Genomic DNA, 17343 nt, shown 5'->3' with positions numbered 1-17343 from the left:
CTATTATGCTCCACTCATGACAAAAAAATCATCAGATTTGGCCAAAAATGCTATTTATGTTCTTTTAACGTTAACTTAAGCATGTGCAAATATTGTGGTGAAATTTACTTTGTACACTAATCAGATGTTAGCATATAGCTGTTCATACATCATTAGATTTCTTACTCTGCAGTGTTTATGAATGAATCCCCCTTCTGGACCATTGTATTCTATTCCATGGTAGTGGTGGGTTTCAAAATACCCAGACAGTGACTGCATCTGATTGGATGCAGCTGCTTTTTTACCAACAATTTTCCATTGGTCTCTTTTTCAAATCGAGTGATAGCTTGCGGACAGGGGCCGACTAGGCCACTCAGTAAGCAAATTTTAAACAGTATATGAACAGCTTAAGTCATGGTTTCTTTGTGGAAAAATTAAAGCTTGTTTGGCTGTACTTCCCCTGTGGATCACAGTACTGCAGTTCGTTCTGCACTCCTGTGACTTGTTTTTAGCTGACAGCAGGCTGAAGCCAGCTGGAACTACTGGAACTAATAGTCGCCGGCTCTCTGCTCATGAAGCTCTATGCACCGAGCGATCGGTTGTGTTGATAGATCCGCTCTCAGTCATAGACCCAGCTTACCTTCAAGAAATTGAGAAATCCCTCTCCCAGCTCCCTAGGCCCCTCTTATGTGTAAGTCACCTTGTCTATTAGAGGCACAGGGTGACCGAGAAAATAATGGACAACTACTTAATGGACACTGAGAATATAGTTTTGATTACTTCAAAGGGGACAGTAATATTTATCCACAATATTCCTCAAGAAATCTATGATACATTAACTCCACTGTATCAGAATGATAGAACATTGTATGAGCTTTGACTAACAATAAACGCAGCGCTTGCAAATGAAATTATTAGAAAGTGCTCAAATTCTTAAAATTCATTAAAAAGAAATCCAATGATATTGTGCAAAATAGTGCAAAGATAAACACTTTCGTGCAATACATAAATAAAAGTCTTTGATAACTCCCAAGTGGGAGGGCGAAACGCGTAAAAGTACTTCCGGTGCGGCAGAGTCTGACGTCACTTCCTGGTTTCCGTGGAACGCATGCGGATGCAGCGTTACCGGTACTAATCTCCTTTGCAAGCGGTATTGTTCCTCATCTATGCTGCAGATATCCTATTACACTGTAAGTAGATTTTAATGCGGAAATAAATATTACTTAAAACGGGCTGTGGATCTTTTCATTTTTTGGAGCTGCCAAGGGCCAATATATTTAAGGGGTCATTATTATAGAGTGCTGCAACTGGCATCATTGAGAGGATCCATCATTTAGTTTGCTCTGGCCAACCATTCATAAAGGGTCACAACAGGGAGTAAGCCCAGAGGAGTTTCCTTTTGGTGACAAAAAAGGATAGGTTTAACTGGATGGACTGATGTCTTTTTTTAGCCTCACAAACTATGTAACTATGACAAGCTTCCATTAACCGCCAAAGGGGTCCATCAGTTCTGGTGAGTAGGGTCCCAGAAGGGGATTGAGACACCTGGCACCAGTTATCACCTTAGGGCACTTCAGCACTTTATTTGCAGTATCATCAGCACCTCTTCTAATATACTGTATTATACTTTGGACTTTTTAGCACCATTACCACTTTTTTTAAGTATTTCACGAAAGTGTTAATATTTTGCACAATAGCATTGGATTTCTTGCAGTTTTGCACTTTTATTATGAATTTTAAGCATTTGTGCATTAATCATTTCATTTGTTGAACAGTAGCTGCATCACATATTCACATATTTATTTGGTTTTTGTATTCACCTAGCACGGGTGAATAAATGAAATTGAATTGCTAGTATTATTGTATGAAGTCTGCCATGAAGTCTGACTTCTGAATAATCAAAGCATTACTTAGATGTGGATTCCAAGTACTTTAATGTAGGAGATGGACAGTCTGCTACTATGGTCTTCTGCTATTGCCTGTTTAATAAGGTGTTCTGTGTTTATACTTGAGATAATGTGTAATGTACTTTGTTTTAGCCTTGTTGCAGTGCTGAGTTAATTAGCATGTTAATTATAACATTGTCTAGGTCTGGATTCCCATTCACCTATTGTTTCTGTCCAGGTGGCTAAGTAATTAGCTCAGGTTAATTAGGTTTCTGTATACAATTTAATCTTCATATGATAATGTAATCAGGCTCACCTGACCTTTACAAAGACACTTCTCTAAAGAAAAAAAAATGTTCCAGCAAATCCCAGCACATCTAGTAAGAGGTTTGCTCCTATTGGTGCTGTAGAGTGTAGGTTTCTATTGTACAGCATCATCTAGTGGCTGAAGAGCAACTGTATTATTTAAGAAAAAAATCTATATCTTTTATCATTGAAAAGCAGTCCCTAAGCTCTAGTCAATTAACTCCATCTAGGCCAAGATGTTATGAATGTGGGCCAAGTAGGAGAAAAGCATTTCCTTAGTATCCTCTACCCTGACAATCAGACTGTGACACTGTAAAACCATAGCATGTCACAAGGTAAGAGGCTGCAGCAGAATTTGTAACACCAAAGCATGTCACAAGGTATGAGGCTGCAGCAGAATTTGATCTGTGTCAGACATTTGTGAACATTGTGAAGAACTGTACAGGCACCAGGATCACCCCACAGAGTTGTGTCATTTCGGAGCTGGTATATCTGTCCAGTAAGTAGATGCTGACACAAGATAATGCCTGAACAAAGATGGCTTCTTATGAGAAGCAGATGGAAGTCATTGACAGGGAGATAATTAAAGCGGAACTTCATTCTCTCAATCAACATTAACTATTTTTAATCGTGATGCTGCTAGCATTAGCAAAGCTCAGTTCATATCGATGTGTGTGTGTGCGGGAAGCGTTTACTCGGTCAGGCAGCCCATTCATTTGAATAGGCTGCCATGCCTGCATTTTCCACAGTAAAAAGGTGCATGCACCTTTTTGAAAATATTGAGAAAATAATCGCTGCGATGCCTGCACCCGCATAGATGTGAACCGAGCTTAAATTGATAGTAAAATACATCATATTTACTGGTTTTAAACCTTTTTGTTTATATTTTTTTAGTTACTTCCTGGTTTCCATGCCTAGGCAAATGATGTCATACAGGAGGGGTTTTCTCAGCTTAGCACACTCTCCTGCCTTCAAGCTTGAGCTAAGGGCAGATGGATTCCAGGAAGTAAACGCTTCATGAATCATCTGCCCTCACTCAGGATGGGCACGACCAGAAAGGCTAAGGGGTGTTTTTCAAAGTGAATTCTTTGCAAAATAAAGTATGGGATCATGGAAAGATAGGTGAGATTTTTTGGAATATTGAATATTAAAATTGAATTAAATAGCATTTTTGGTTTGCGGTGCTTAGATGCAGGCAATAAACGTACATCTTACTTATGTAATCTACTGCTAATTTAATAATGTCAAAATGGCAGAACTCCCCCTACGTTCACATACATTTATTCCCATAATAAAATGTTACCTGTTGGCTGTCTACTCTTGGCTTCCTTCAAGTAGTAGAGTGCTTTGTCATAATCTCCCAGGTGGTAAAAGGCCACTCCAGATCTGTACAAGGCCTTGAAGTTCTCTCCTTCCTTCTTCAAGACCTTCAGACAATATTCTTTAACCCGTTCATAGTTCACCAGCTCCGCCTGAAGAAGGCATGCTGTGGGAAAATACAGAGACATTACACTCAAAATACCTGTAAAATAAGCAGCATACTTGTACAGAACAGTACATTTAAAGTGTAAATTGTACAGTGAATACAATTCCCCTAAGGGAAAGAAGCAAAGGCTAATGAAGTAGGATTAAGCAGGAGGTGGGGGTGGTGATGGAAACAAGAAAAGCATTGACTTTCCCATCTTGGGGGAAACCATACAACATAGGCATTAAACTCACAATACCTGGTAAAATAAATAGCATACTTGCACATAACCAAACATTTAAAGTAACTTGTACAGTGTGTATAGTTCCTCTATGGGGAAGAAGGAAGGGCTAATGGAGGAGGATTGGGCAGGAGCTTATGGTTGAGGAGGAAACAAGTATGCATTGACTTCCCCATCCTGGGTGAAACCGTACAACAAAGACGTAAATAAAAGGTGAGATGAAGGCATGAATGGAAGTAGACACAGCTACAATTTAAACAAGGGATTGGAGAAGAAGGCCAGAAATGTGAACGTAACGTTAGGCAAAACCTCACTTGTGCTCAGAAGTCTAACATCTCTATGGAAGGTGGTCCTCACATTAACATAGCATGGTAGGACATTTCATTTGCATGCTTGTGTTTGCCCCAAGCTCATGTTAGAAAAGTATTATGTATGGGGTGGGGGGGGGGGCAGTTGAAAAGAGACCATTAAAGGGTGGTCCAGAGGTTTGGAGAACATTGGACAGGAGCACTCTGGGTGAATGGGGGCAAATATGGAAGAAAGAGCAGGGGTGGCAGGGAAATATTGAACATACCTTGAGTAGAAGCAGAGCAGGGTAGTGGTGAAATATCACCCAATGAATAATGGATGAAGAGCGAGGGAGAAGACATAGAAGAGTGGACAAGCAGAATGGATAGTGAGACATAGAATAGTGAACAGACAGAATAGATAGAGTTCAGGGGAGCGGAGAGATATAGATAATCAGACAGACAGAAGCAAAGAGTTGAGAGAGAAGGGGGTCAGACTGGATGGGGGTTTAAGAACAATGATGACAATGAAGTGCAAAGGAAAGTTGTGAAATATGAATAAAATACAACAAAGTAATGAGCACAGCTTTTCTAGGCCAATTTTTAAGAGCCCATTGAATTAAACATGCAAATCATGATGTAATATGCCTGTTCCTTTCATCAGTTTTTATTGCTTTTTTTTTTTTTAAAACATACAGTATGAACAATATGTACATTTTAACATAAATGTTTACGGGTTTCCAGAATGAGGCGTATGTTAGAGACAGCAGGCACATGGTTTGAGTAAGTGTGCTGTCAGCCTATAATAGAACTTAGGAGCTGAGAGCAGTTTGGGCAGATCAACATTTTTCTGTAATTGCAGAGTCTTTAAAAAGAGAAGTGCTGGAATAAAAAAAAACAAAAAAAAAACAAAAACATACAGTACATACCTAGATGGCTGCAGCATCAATCCTAAGCTGTAGCTTTCCCACCACTGCCTGTACACCGAGAACTGAGCAATCAAAGACTGCTGATTGCCCAGTTCTCAGGTCTGCTCTGAGCACAGAGTGGTGACTGTAAGTCAACGCTCTGTGCTCTGCCCCTCCAGTGCTCACTGAAGTTGTTGGACTGTGGAGGGGGCAGGAGCAGCTGGCTCAGGCTCTCAGTAGAACACTGGGAGGTGGAACCAGCTGCTGGCAGGCATCTGGGAGGATCCTATCATTGTCAGGATCCCTTCAGAGCCTGCACCAGCTATGTGATATCAGCCGACAGCAGACTTTTGCCCCCTGTTAGCTGAATCTGGGTGACATGAGTGTAGAACTAAGTTCAGTCCTGTGGCCCACATGGCCAAAAAAGTGGTTTGGCCATACTTCTCTTCTTTAGAGAAGTAAAACAGAGAAATGTGTATGTATTACAGATATCTACTGCATATGTGTGTTTTTTTTTTTTACCTTACTATGCAGTTTAAGTTAAACTTTACCCCAACGGTTATTGTTTGGTCACTTGAAACCAGGAAGGTTAGTGGTTGAAAGCAACAAATGTGCCCAGTGTATGGTCAGCATAGAAGTGCAGACTGACCCGGTCACCAGTCCAGTGCTTGAGTCCACTTCTGATTCGAATAATCTTTTAGTCATCAAGGGCCCACTGGAGAATGCTGATCAAAGCAGCACTACTGCATTACAAGGTGCTGGTATATGTGGTATTTAGGATTTGCCCACCACCAGAGAGGACCAGAGGGATTAGAGTCACTTGGCCATACCAAAGAAGCCTTGAAAAAAAAAAAAAAAGGTATGTATATTTTTTTTTTTAATAGATGCAAGGGTTCTCCAATGGGGAGATCCCAAGCCTAAAGCAGGGTTTTTAGGAATAAATGCCGAATTAGGAAGCAATACACTAATTTTGTGCCTTAGACTTTTCCATGACATGATATTTCCCAGCCCATCATCATTAGCGGTTATTTTTTTCTTGTTATTTTTTCTTCAATATTGCTAAAATTATGAAACATATGGTCCTCCAGTTCATGTACAGTTTATCCACCTGCTTGTTATATAACAAAGCAATTTCAGAGCAAGCACTTTGTAATAACATATGTGCACGAGAATCGTTCGCATCTGTTTACTTTCGTGTCCCATTAGTAATCACAGAATTGTGCAAACAACATTCCAAACCACCTAATACAAAGTGCAACATTGTCTTTACAAACACAGTAAAAACACAGCGGCCAAAAAGAGATTGCCTCACTAGGATTTCCAAACAGGCAATAAATGTTCACTACTCAAAAAGGATTTTAAACTACTTCTATATAATTATGTTGGTCATAAAACTAGATGTGCATGTGCAAAAGATGTGAATATTTAAAAAGGCAAAATATAAGGGTTTGGGGTCAATTTTATAGGTTTTTAAACAGATATTTTATGCCTGGTTTGTACTATTTATATAAGATAAAATATACACCTAATAAAGGATATTCCAATGGCATCCAGACAAAAGGTAAGCGTGTTGCTACACCAAAAATCCCATATGAATAGGATAAGAGCCAGACACCTGTGCCCGAACTCACGTGCTACTTGCTGTTAGTTCAGTGAAGAAGTGAGACTCCGACACCAAAGCATCTTGGATTTAAAAGGAATCATTATATTTCTCCAACAGGACATAAAAAAAAAAAATATTGACGTGTTTCAGCCTTCTGTGGAAGCCTTAGTTATAATAAAATAACATACAATTATGCCTGTCTTGTAAAATGTATTAGGAGTATTTATATATATATATATATATATATATATATATATATATATATATATATATATATATATATATACCTAATACATTTTACATATATATATATATAATTTATTATTATTAAAATATATATATAATATATATATATATATATATATATATATATATATATATATATATAAAAATATATATATATATATTTTTTAATAATAATAAATTATATATATATATATAAAAATATATATATATATTTTAATAATAATAAATTATATATATATATATTATATATATATATATATATAATAAAATATATATACACACACATACTGTACATATATACAGTATATGTGTGTGTAATAAAATAACATACAATAATGCCTGGCTTGTAAACTTTATACTTTATGATATAAATATATATATATATATATATATATATATATATATATATATATATATATATATACACACACACATATATATATATATATATATATATATATATATATATATATATATACACATATACATATACACACACACACACATATCTATATCTATCTATCTATCTATCTATCTACACACACACACTAATAAAGGGTATCCCTATATCACAGTAGCCACAGAACACTTATGATTTTTTAGGGTCCCATTCACATTACTGTGCTAGCACACATGCATTAACGACCTTTAACGAGCGTTGCATTAAGTCACCTATCTACTGTAAAGTAGCAAAAAAAGTGCATGTGCAACAGGGATTCAGGCAGAAATAAAAAACTGACAAAGGATCAAAGTCTTTCCTCTCGTCTGTGTAGCTGGTGGCGAGTTCCTCTCAAAGGAAGTAAGGGGAAATCTCTAACTGAACCCTGGATAGGAGTAAAAACCTGACAAGGGTTCTAACCTTTTCCCACTCAATCCAAAACTAAGAAACTAAGAAAAATAAATTTTGGCTGGACCTACACGTTAACTCCTTTTGTTAAATTTTTACCTATAAGTAAACTTATAATAAGGCTTCTCTCTAGGTACAGTAAATATCCCCTTAACGCGATATTGACTTTAGAAGCAGCTGGTGACATTACTGGTTGTAAACCCACCTTTATAACTTTTACCTATTAGGTAAGCCTTTAATAAGGCTTACCTATAGGTACTTTAAGTATCTCCTAAACTTGCACCGTTTAGGAGATATTTACATTGCATGCAGCCGATGACGTCATTGGCGCATGCACTCTGAAGAAACCTGAGACAGGGCCACCTGTCCCTTTCTTTAGAGCAGTGGTTCCCAACTCCGGTCCTCGGGACCCACCAACAGGCCAGGTTTGCAAGATAACTAAATTACATCACAGGTGATATCATTTGCTGCTCAGTGATTGCAGTATTCTAGTCTGCATCCCCCAAGGTAATACTTAAAATCTGGCCTGTTAGTGGGTCCCGAGGACCGGAATTGAGAACCACTGCTTTAGAGCCCTGTGCCCTGACCGGCGGCTCCCGCCAGTAATACAGCCAGAGTCCACAGACCCGGAAGGAAGACGGGCGAAGATGGATGCGGCCGCCAGCGGGGACAACGTGGGCTTCATTTGCAGGTGTCAGGTAAGTGTCACAGAATGTGCTAGTATGCGATGCATACTAGCACATTATGCATTTACTTTGCAGGGAAGAAAAAAAAAAAAGGAAGAGTTAACTTCCTACTTAAAGGAACAGCATACCAGTGCCATTCCTTCAGAGCCCTGTGCTGTAAACATTGACTCCCACACATAACGTCATCGCGGCTCGGCCATTCATACGACCAAAGTCCGTGATCCCTGAAGGAAGACCATTGGAAAAGCATACAGCTGAGGTTTACTACCGCTTTAACGGTCAGACATAACGAGGAAGGAGTAATTTCTCTGACTTGTGTCTACTGTGCTTTTAATTTTCAGCTTCAGCTACTGAGCTCTGTAAAAAAAAGAAAAAAACAGGTGTGTATTATCCCACGATCCCTAACCTAATGTGTCCCTCACTTCTAACTTGTGTCTGGTGGCTGCAACCAAACAATTGCATTCCCACCAAACCAAAACCTTACTTTCAATACACAAAACTGATATCAATATTCAGTGACAAACTTTGTGTACAATAAAATAAAACAAATGTGACCGTCCCAAATGACATTAGTTCAATTAGTGCTTTTCTTCTTTCAAATATTTTTCCATTTAAATGTGCTTCTCATATCCCACAGTTTTTCCACCTTCTCCCTTGTGGATTTCAGTAAATACAATTGTGCAGTGACTCCCACCACCTTTCACTGCGCTCACCTCCAGTTTAGACCTGTTTCTGGGGCTCTTTAAGCCTCCCTGAATCTCTACTTCTTGGCTTGATATAGGAAACCTTTTTTCACGTTTTTTTTTTTGTTTTGTTTTGTTTTGGCCCAGACCATAAAAATAAAAAAAAATGTACACAAATCAATGGCAAGTTCTCTTTAAAATAACAGTTTAAAAGCTTGGCCATAAATATGTACTATACAAAGCTGGACCACCCTTTCGCCTTAAAGCGGAGTTCCGGCCTCGGGGGTCAATGTGAGCTAAAAATACCCCCGGGGCAGTCAGGGATAGTACATTCCACAATGGCTAGCCTCTGAACTGTCCCGGGTCGCACTTACCTGTAAGAAGTAATACTTGCCTTGAAAATTTCTTCTCCAGCGCTGCCATCTCAGGTGTGGGCAGCTGAAGCCGCAGCGTCCCTCTTCGCGTCCTCTTCCGTGACGTCGGAGTCCCACAATGCACTGCACCGACCCCGACGCGCGGCATCCCTGCACAGCTTCTGGGCATGCTCAGAAGCTGTTTAGCAGTGAATGCCACGCCTGCACCGGAAGTGACGAGCGGGGCCGGAACAGGCGCATTGACTCCTGGGAGCGATGACGTTCAGCTCCCAGGAATCATCGCAAACCGGAAGTGATGGCGCGGGCCGCAGAGGGAGGAAGTGGAAGGAAGGGGAGTATATTTTCTTCTATAATAATGTAAGTGACCAAAAAAAAAAAATAATCGCCAGTATCCATTTCTTTTTTAGGTTACCCTCAGCAAGTGGATGGCCCAAAATCGATTTTATCGATTTTGAGACCGGAACTCTGCTTTAAGTCTAACATAGTGTTGACATAGTAATCGGAGGTTTAGTATTGTTCTGACCAGTAAAATATTTCTTCTATACAGTAGTTGTCTAAACACTATTGTCTATCAAGTGACATTATTTAAACACAGACACTCCAGGAGCCACTTTTTCCTAACTCATGGAGGACAACTGAATATTTCCATATACAATTTACAAGATTTCCATATCAGTGATCAGTATCAGTATCAAAACATCCTTATAAGTTAAATTTGTTCAGCACTATGGGTTGACTAACCTGTTGTAGGTGGTTACACCAACAGCCAGAAAAAAAACATTTGGTATCCTTGTCCTCACATGTATTGACAGCTGGATCTAAAGCTTAATTACCAAAAACAAATCTATAAGGCCTTTATGACATTAGATATTCAATGCCTTGAACTAATCTCTGCAAGCCAACAGCGGGTCTTCAGCAATGTCTTAATTGTTGACTGCTCACTGCTTTAAATTTCTTAGCTCCTATTTTTCTTAACACTACCATTTGGAACCAGTGTCTACTACAAGACAAATTTCCACATTTAGTTACAAAAGAAAACCGGTCATGAAAGGATGGTACTATAGCTGCTGACCACTCCTTAAAGTAATCAAGTATATCACAAGTTTTGACTCCACTGGCTGCATGTTGGTTTAATTAATGTATGTCTCCATTTTACTACAAGCTTTAATTCCAAGAAAATTAGAGAACTGATAGAAGAGGAGCCATCAAAATACCTTTAATATAAAACAGCTCTTCTACCCCTCCAGGACCTTGTATGCAGTTCTTGGCTGAACTTTGCAGTTAAGTAACAAACTCCTTGCTTTGAAATGAAACGCAGTGCTGTTCAATGAGCTTTTAAGTGTGATGCAGCTTTGCAAACTCAATCTGGAATTAAAGAGTATAATAGGATAACTAGCATTACCTAAAGGATTAGACAATGCACTTGGATTGTGACTATTTTATCTCATTTGCCATGGAAAGCAGTGTGAGGTCCATCCCACTGGGCTTTATTAAAGCCCCAAAGACTGTTTCCTTTTTTAGAATAAACTCATGAGAAAAAATAATGAACAAATTAATTTAGAATAGGAAGTTATTTTTTTTTTCAACTTTGTTGGCTTTAGGTCTTTTTTTTTTCCATGTTGTCATACGTGGAATGCACCCATGGTAGAGCTACAACTGAACGAGCCTGTTTTTTTACATTCCTATTGAATTATACAGTAAGAGAAAAAAGTATTTGATCCCCTGTTGATTTTGTAGGTTTGCCCACTGACAAAGAAAGGACCAGTCTATAATTTTAATGGAAGATTTATTTTACCAGTGAGAGACAGAATAACAAAAATATCCAGAAAAATGCATTTCAAAAAAGTTATAAATTGATTTGCATTTAATGAATGAAATAAGTATTTGATCCCCTATCAAATCAGCAGGATTTCTGGCTCCCATGTGTCTTCTGTACATGTAATGAGCTGAGATTAGGAGCACTCTCTGAACGGGAGTGCTCCTAATCTCAACTTGTTACCTGTATAAAAGCGACCTGTCCACAGAAGCAATCAATCAGATTCCAATCGCTCCACCATGGCCTAGCCCAAAGAGCTGTCCAAGGATGTCAGAGATAAGGTTGTAGGCCTACACAAGGCTATGGGAATGGGCTACAAGATCATCGCCAAGCAGCTTGGTGAGAGGGCTACAACAGTTGGAATAGAAGAAACACAAAATAACTGTCAATCTGTCTGGGGCTCCATGCAAGATCTCACCTTGTGGAGTTTCAATGATCATGAGAACGGCGATGAATCAGCCCACAACTGCACAGGAGAATCTTGTCAATGATCTCAAGGCAGCTGGGACCATAGTCACCAAGAAAACAATTGGTAACACACTAGGCCATGAAGGACTGAAATCTTGCAGGGTCAGCAAGGTCCCCCTGCTCAAGAAAGCACATGTACAGGCTCATCAAAAGTTTGCTAATGTACATCTGAATGATCCAGAGGATTATGCCTCTTAGGACTATCTCTGGGTCTCTCTCTCTCAGACCACTCAACCACACAGAGGGCAACACCCATTTACCCATATCCTACACAACCACAGTGGCTAGTATATATATATATATATATATATATATATATATATATTGTGACAGGAAGTCAGGTAAATCTGGGAATGTAGACACAGGAAGGAGATACATTTCCACCTGATTTTGAAAAGTTCACTAATTATTATAGGGTGTCGGCTGCCAAAGGCAGCAGGAAGGTGTAAAGAAGTTGAAAGGCCTTCAGCTGTTCAGAATGAGGAGATCAAGGCCTCTATAATTTGTCCAGAGAAAATCTATTGAGTGCTGCCTCCTGTCGCTGTGTGAGCTGGGAAGAGGAGGACAGACATACGTGTACCTCCCGACGCCGTGTGGGCATGGGAGAAGGACTGCTGCCGCCTGTCGCCGTGTGGGCTGGGAGAGGGGGACAGTCGGATGTGTGCCTCCCGACAAGCTGGTGAGCATGGGAGAAGACCCCCTAAAGCGATGTGAAGCTAAGGAGGGTAACCACGAGTGAAGACGTCTCAAAGGTGAGAAGACAAAGTGTTCCATGTGAAGAGTGTGCAGAGAAGTGTTCCATGTGAAGAGTGTGAAGAGTAAAGGGACATGTTCAATGGACAATGTTTGTGCTGTGTGAAAAGCAAACAAATGGACATTTGAGTGTCTGCTGTAGGATCAGCAGTGTCGGCCCAACAGTAGGTTGGAAAGACTTCTTAGGTAGGTTCCAGCGTGAGAAGGTAGCCGCCCACAGAGGCAAGGATTTATTTTGTCTTTTATTTTATTTTGGCTGTTTTGATGCTTGCAATTGTGTTAAGTAAATTGCATGAATAAATCAGTCTTGTTTTCAACCTCTAATCGGCTATCTCTCTGTGAAAACGCACCCCCAAAGGGGTCATCCACACCCGCCACCGAGCTAATCCCTCACATATGGTGGAGGTATGCAGTGGGCATAAGCAGAGATCCCTGCAAGGAAGTGCAAATGTTTGATGAACTTTGTCTGGTGCATGAGATTGCACAATCTATGTGTGCAGGAGAGAAGATCCTGACAGAAAAAAAAAAAAAAAAAAAAGTGTTTTAAAGAGACAGGGGTCTCAAAATTATTTGATGAACTTTGTTGTGTCTGGTGCAAGTGACTGCACAAACTGTGTGTGCAGGAAAAGAGATCTTGCAAGAGAGAGAGAAAAACTACATGTGTTAAAGAGACAGTGGTCTGAAAAATTTTTGCTGGACTGTGAAAAATTTGTTTGTGGAGTTATTGAAGATGGGGCGTTCAAAACGCCTGAAGAATGCAAAGATAGATGAAATGAGAGACCGGATTCTATGGATGGAGGGGATGTTGCCGTCTGAACCAGCCCCATCCATGCCTAAAGAGAGTCTACTAAAGAGGAAGGTTGTTGTCCCTAGCAACACTGATGAAACTGCTATGGAGACGCAGTGTGCTCAGATGAAAAGTAAACCCAAAATGGGGGAGATGCTGAAACAACGGAGCTTTGCAGCTCAACAAAAGGATCACCAAGAGAGCATGGCAGGCTGGAAACAGAGACGCCAGCAGCCAATGGAGGCCATCGGTTTGGAAGAAACCGAGTATGTGTGCAGGGCTGAGTTGGATGCCTTGCAACGGAAAATGGAAGAAAAGGAACAAGCCTTGGAATTGCTTAAAATGGAGCATAGAAACTTGCAGGAAATGAATGAACTACTCAAGTCTCATGTGTTACAGTGGGAAGAATCCACTGCTCTTCTTTTGGTCGAGTTGCAAAAATGTCAAGACACTATAAAGGAGAAAGATACCATCCTCATGGAAAAGGAAATTGAAATTCAGACTTTGCAGAAGCAAAGTATGTGTGAAATGTTGGAGTTGCGTAATCAGCTGGAAAAAAGTCTTCAGTGTTTGGAAGTTACAAAAATAGACCTGCAGGAGTCGCAGGAACAGAATGTCGCTCTGAAAACGACATTGTCTCTCAGCGACAACGAGAAAAGTGAAAGAGAGGCTAAATTACTGAGTACTGTGTATGAGCTCACCACTTTGAGCAATGTGGTAGATGAATTACGTGCAGACTGTGAAAGTTGGAAAGGTGAAGCCCAACGTTTCCAGCAGCAGTTAAAGGAGAAAGAAGCCTGTGTGGCAGAATTACAGTCTCATTCCCAGAAACTAGCCAATGAGGTGAAGGCTCTTATGCAGGGAAAAGGAGATTGTGAACATAAGAGGGAAAAAGTAGAGGCACAGCTTCTGGAATCGCAAGTCAAGGTGTCAGAAGGTGACCGATTGTGTGCTAAGCTGTCAGAGAAGGCAAACCGACTGCAGGTTGAGTTGGACAATGTTACAAATCAGCTTTCTCAAGCAGACAGCAAATCTAGAGAAATTGCGGAAGATTTTTCTATCTTGGAATCGCAGCTGCAAGACACGCAGGAACTCTTACAGGAAGAGAGGTGTCAAAGGCTGAGTTTTAGCACAAAGCTCAAACAAATGGAAGATGAGAAAAATGGCTTCCTGGAACAATTAAAAGAGGAGGCGGAAGCAAAGAAAAACCTATCAGAGCAAGTCGCAACATTGCAAGCTCAGATAGCGGATATGAAAAAACGCATGGAAGAAAGCGTTGGTTCATTACAGTGTGTTGAAGATGTGAAAAAGAAGTTTGATCAGATGCTTGGTGAAGAGAAGACTGTGTCTGCAAAATATGCAGAAGAACGCGCACGGGCAGAAACGGAGGTGCGTGATAACGAGAGCAAAGCCCTGTTCTTGGCTCGCTCTTTGGAGGAAGCTCTAGAGTGTAAGGCTGAACTAGAAAGTGTTAAACAGCTGCGTACAGAAATGGAAGAATTGGTCAGCTCCAAGGATGATGTTGTGAAAAGCGTTCAGGAGCTAGAAAAGTCTAAGCGAGCCTTAGAACAGCAAGTAGAAGAGATGAAGATTCCGTTGCAGGAACTGGAAGAGGAATTCCAGGCAACAGAGGATCTGTCCCAAAGAGGGGATAGTGTGCCTGATGCAGTTTTTAAAAGGATCAGTGTTTTGGGGTCTGTCCTGAGTGAGCCTCAGAAATGTGATGACACGTGGCTTGAATCACCCCTTTGGAATAAACCGTTCCTTCAAAAACTTCAAGCATTGGAAAATGTATCATTAGAGCTTCAGCAAACAAAAGAGTTGTGTAAGAAATGTGATGATTTCTCAGTTCAGGCTGAAAACCTAGTGGAGAAAACTAAAGCGGAGAAAACTAAAGCAAGTGATATAAATCTGGGAGAAAAAAGCAAACGCCACCTAGTGGAGAAAACTAAGGCTGTTGGTGAAAACGTGAAGCAAATGAATAAGTGCCTTTCAGGGAGTGTTTCCAAAATGGAACTGGTGAAAGACGGGTGGCAGAAATTTGATCGTGATCTTGAGATGCATTCCATGTGGAATTCAGATAGAGAAAAAGAACTAGGTGACCTTGAGCGGTCAAATAGTTCAGCAGAAAGTGCATTGAAGAAACCTGTAAAAGAATGTGTTGCAGTTCCATGCTTCTTCACTGATGCAGAGAGGAGGTCTATAATGGATACCACCCAGATCGCTGGGTTCAACTGTGTTGTTGCCTTTGACCCATATGTTGGTGGAAGGAAAGTTGATGATGTTCTGGTTGGCTTCTTCTGTGAAGAGTTTGGCAAGAAATATAAACTCAATATCAAATCAAATAGTAGGCCTTTACTGCGACTCGCTCAGGAGGGCGAAAAGTTTAAGAAGTTGATGAGTGCAAATGCTTCAGATCTGCCTATGAATATGAAATGTTTGGTGAATGATATTGATATCTCTGGGAAAAGGAATAGGGGTCACTTTGAAGAAATGTGTGACAGCCTGTTGTCTCAATTGGAAAATCCTCTGCACAGCATCTTAGAGCAAGCAAAGCTCAAGAAGGAAGATCATTCCCTTTTACAACAAAAAGTCAATGATTGTGTACAGCTGTATGGAGAGGCAACTCAAGTCACAGAGGGATGTCAAGAGTCCCTACTTGGAACAAAGCTTAGTGAAGCAAAGGTTCTCAAAGTTTTGTGGAAAACATTTATGGATTGCAGAGAGAGGCGTCTTAAGAATGTTGAAGACATTAAGACTAGCCCAATTGAGTTGCCTATGGATCACGGTCCTCCATGGTGGATTGGACAGACGGTTATGAGGGACAAGCTGTCTGACATTTATGAGAAAGCTGTCAATGAAGATGACAGAAACGAGAAGGAGCAAAATGATGCCAAAAATGCAGTTGAAGAATGTGTATATGAGATGAGAGACAAACTGTGTGGCATTTATGAGAAATCCGTCAATGAAGATGACAAAACAGTTTCATCCGGAAGCTTGAGGATAATAGGAGGCTTATCAGTGAGTCAGCAGTGCTTGACACATGCGTGCCTGGAAATCTGTGTCCCAACCCTAGGGTTGAAACAAGAGGGGGGGGTATGTGACAGGAAGTCAGGTAAATCTGGGAATGTAGTCACAGGAAGGAGATACATTTCCACCTGATTTTGAAAAGTTCACTAATTATTATAGGGTGTCGGCTGCCAAAGGCAGCAGGAAGGTGTAAAGAAGTTGAAAGGCCTTCAGCTGTTCAGAATGAGGAGATCAAGGCCTCTATAATTTGTCCAGAGAAAATCTATTGAGTGCTGCCTCCTGTCGCTGTGTGAGCTGGGAAGAGGAGGACAGACATACGTGTACCTCCCGACGCCGTGTGGGCATGGGAGAAGGACTGCTGCCGCCTGTCGCCGTGTGGGCTGGGAGAGGGGGACAGTCGGATGTGTGCCTCCCGACAAGCTGGTGAGCATGGGAGAAGACCCCCTAAAGCGATGTGAAGCTAAGGAGGGTAACCACGAGTGAAGACGTCTCAAAGGTGAGAAGACAAAGTGTTCCATGTGAAGAGTGTGCAGAGAAGTGTTCCATGTGAAGAGTGTGAAGAGTAAAGGGACATGTTCAATGGACAATGTTTGTGCTGTGTGAAAAGCAAACAAATGGACATTTGAGTGTCTGCTGTAGGATCAGCAGTGTCGGCCCAACAGTAGGTTGGAAAGACTTCTTAGGTAGGTTCCAGCGTGAGAAGGTAGCCGCCCACAGAGGCAAGGATTTATTTTGTCTTTTATTTTATTTTGGCTGTTTTGATGCTTGCAATTGTGTTAAGTAAATTGCATGAATAAATCAGTCTTGTTTTCAACCTCTAATCGGCTATCTCTCTGTGAAAACGCACCCCCAAAGGGGTCATCCACACCCGCCACCGAGCTAATCCCTCACAATATATATATACACTGTATTTTCTGGCGTATAAGACTACTTTTGAACCTCAAAAAAATCCCCCAAAAATGGGGGGTCGTCTTAAAT

The 17343-nt window shown here is 40.5% G+C and overlaps 1 protein-coding gene across 1 annotated transcript in view; it reads right to left on the bottom strand.

The window, feature by feature from the left end:
- Window positions 1-17343, bottom strand: part of TTC9 (tetratricopeptide repeat domain 9) — a 69510-nt gene that overhangs the window by 18441 nt on the left and 33726 nt on the right. The window contains exon 3 of the mRNA XM_082274834.1: window positions 3475-3657. Within this exon, the coding sequence (XP_082130960.1) occupies window positions 3475-3657 (183 nt within the window). The remainder of the gene's footprint in view (window positions 1-3474; window positions 3658-17343) is intronic.

The sequence above is a fragment of the Pelophylax lessonae genome (assembly GCF_965119305.1).
Source record: "Pelophylax lessonae genome assembly, chromosome: 13".
Lineage (NCBI taxonomy): Eukaryota > Metazoa > Chordata > Amphibia > Anura > Ranidae > Pelophylax > Pelophylax lessonae.
Note: the sequence above shows the minus strand (reverse complement) of the source record. Positions and strands in the feature narration are given on the sequence as shown.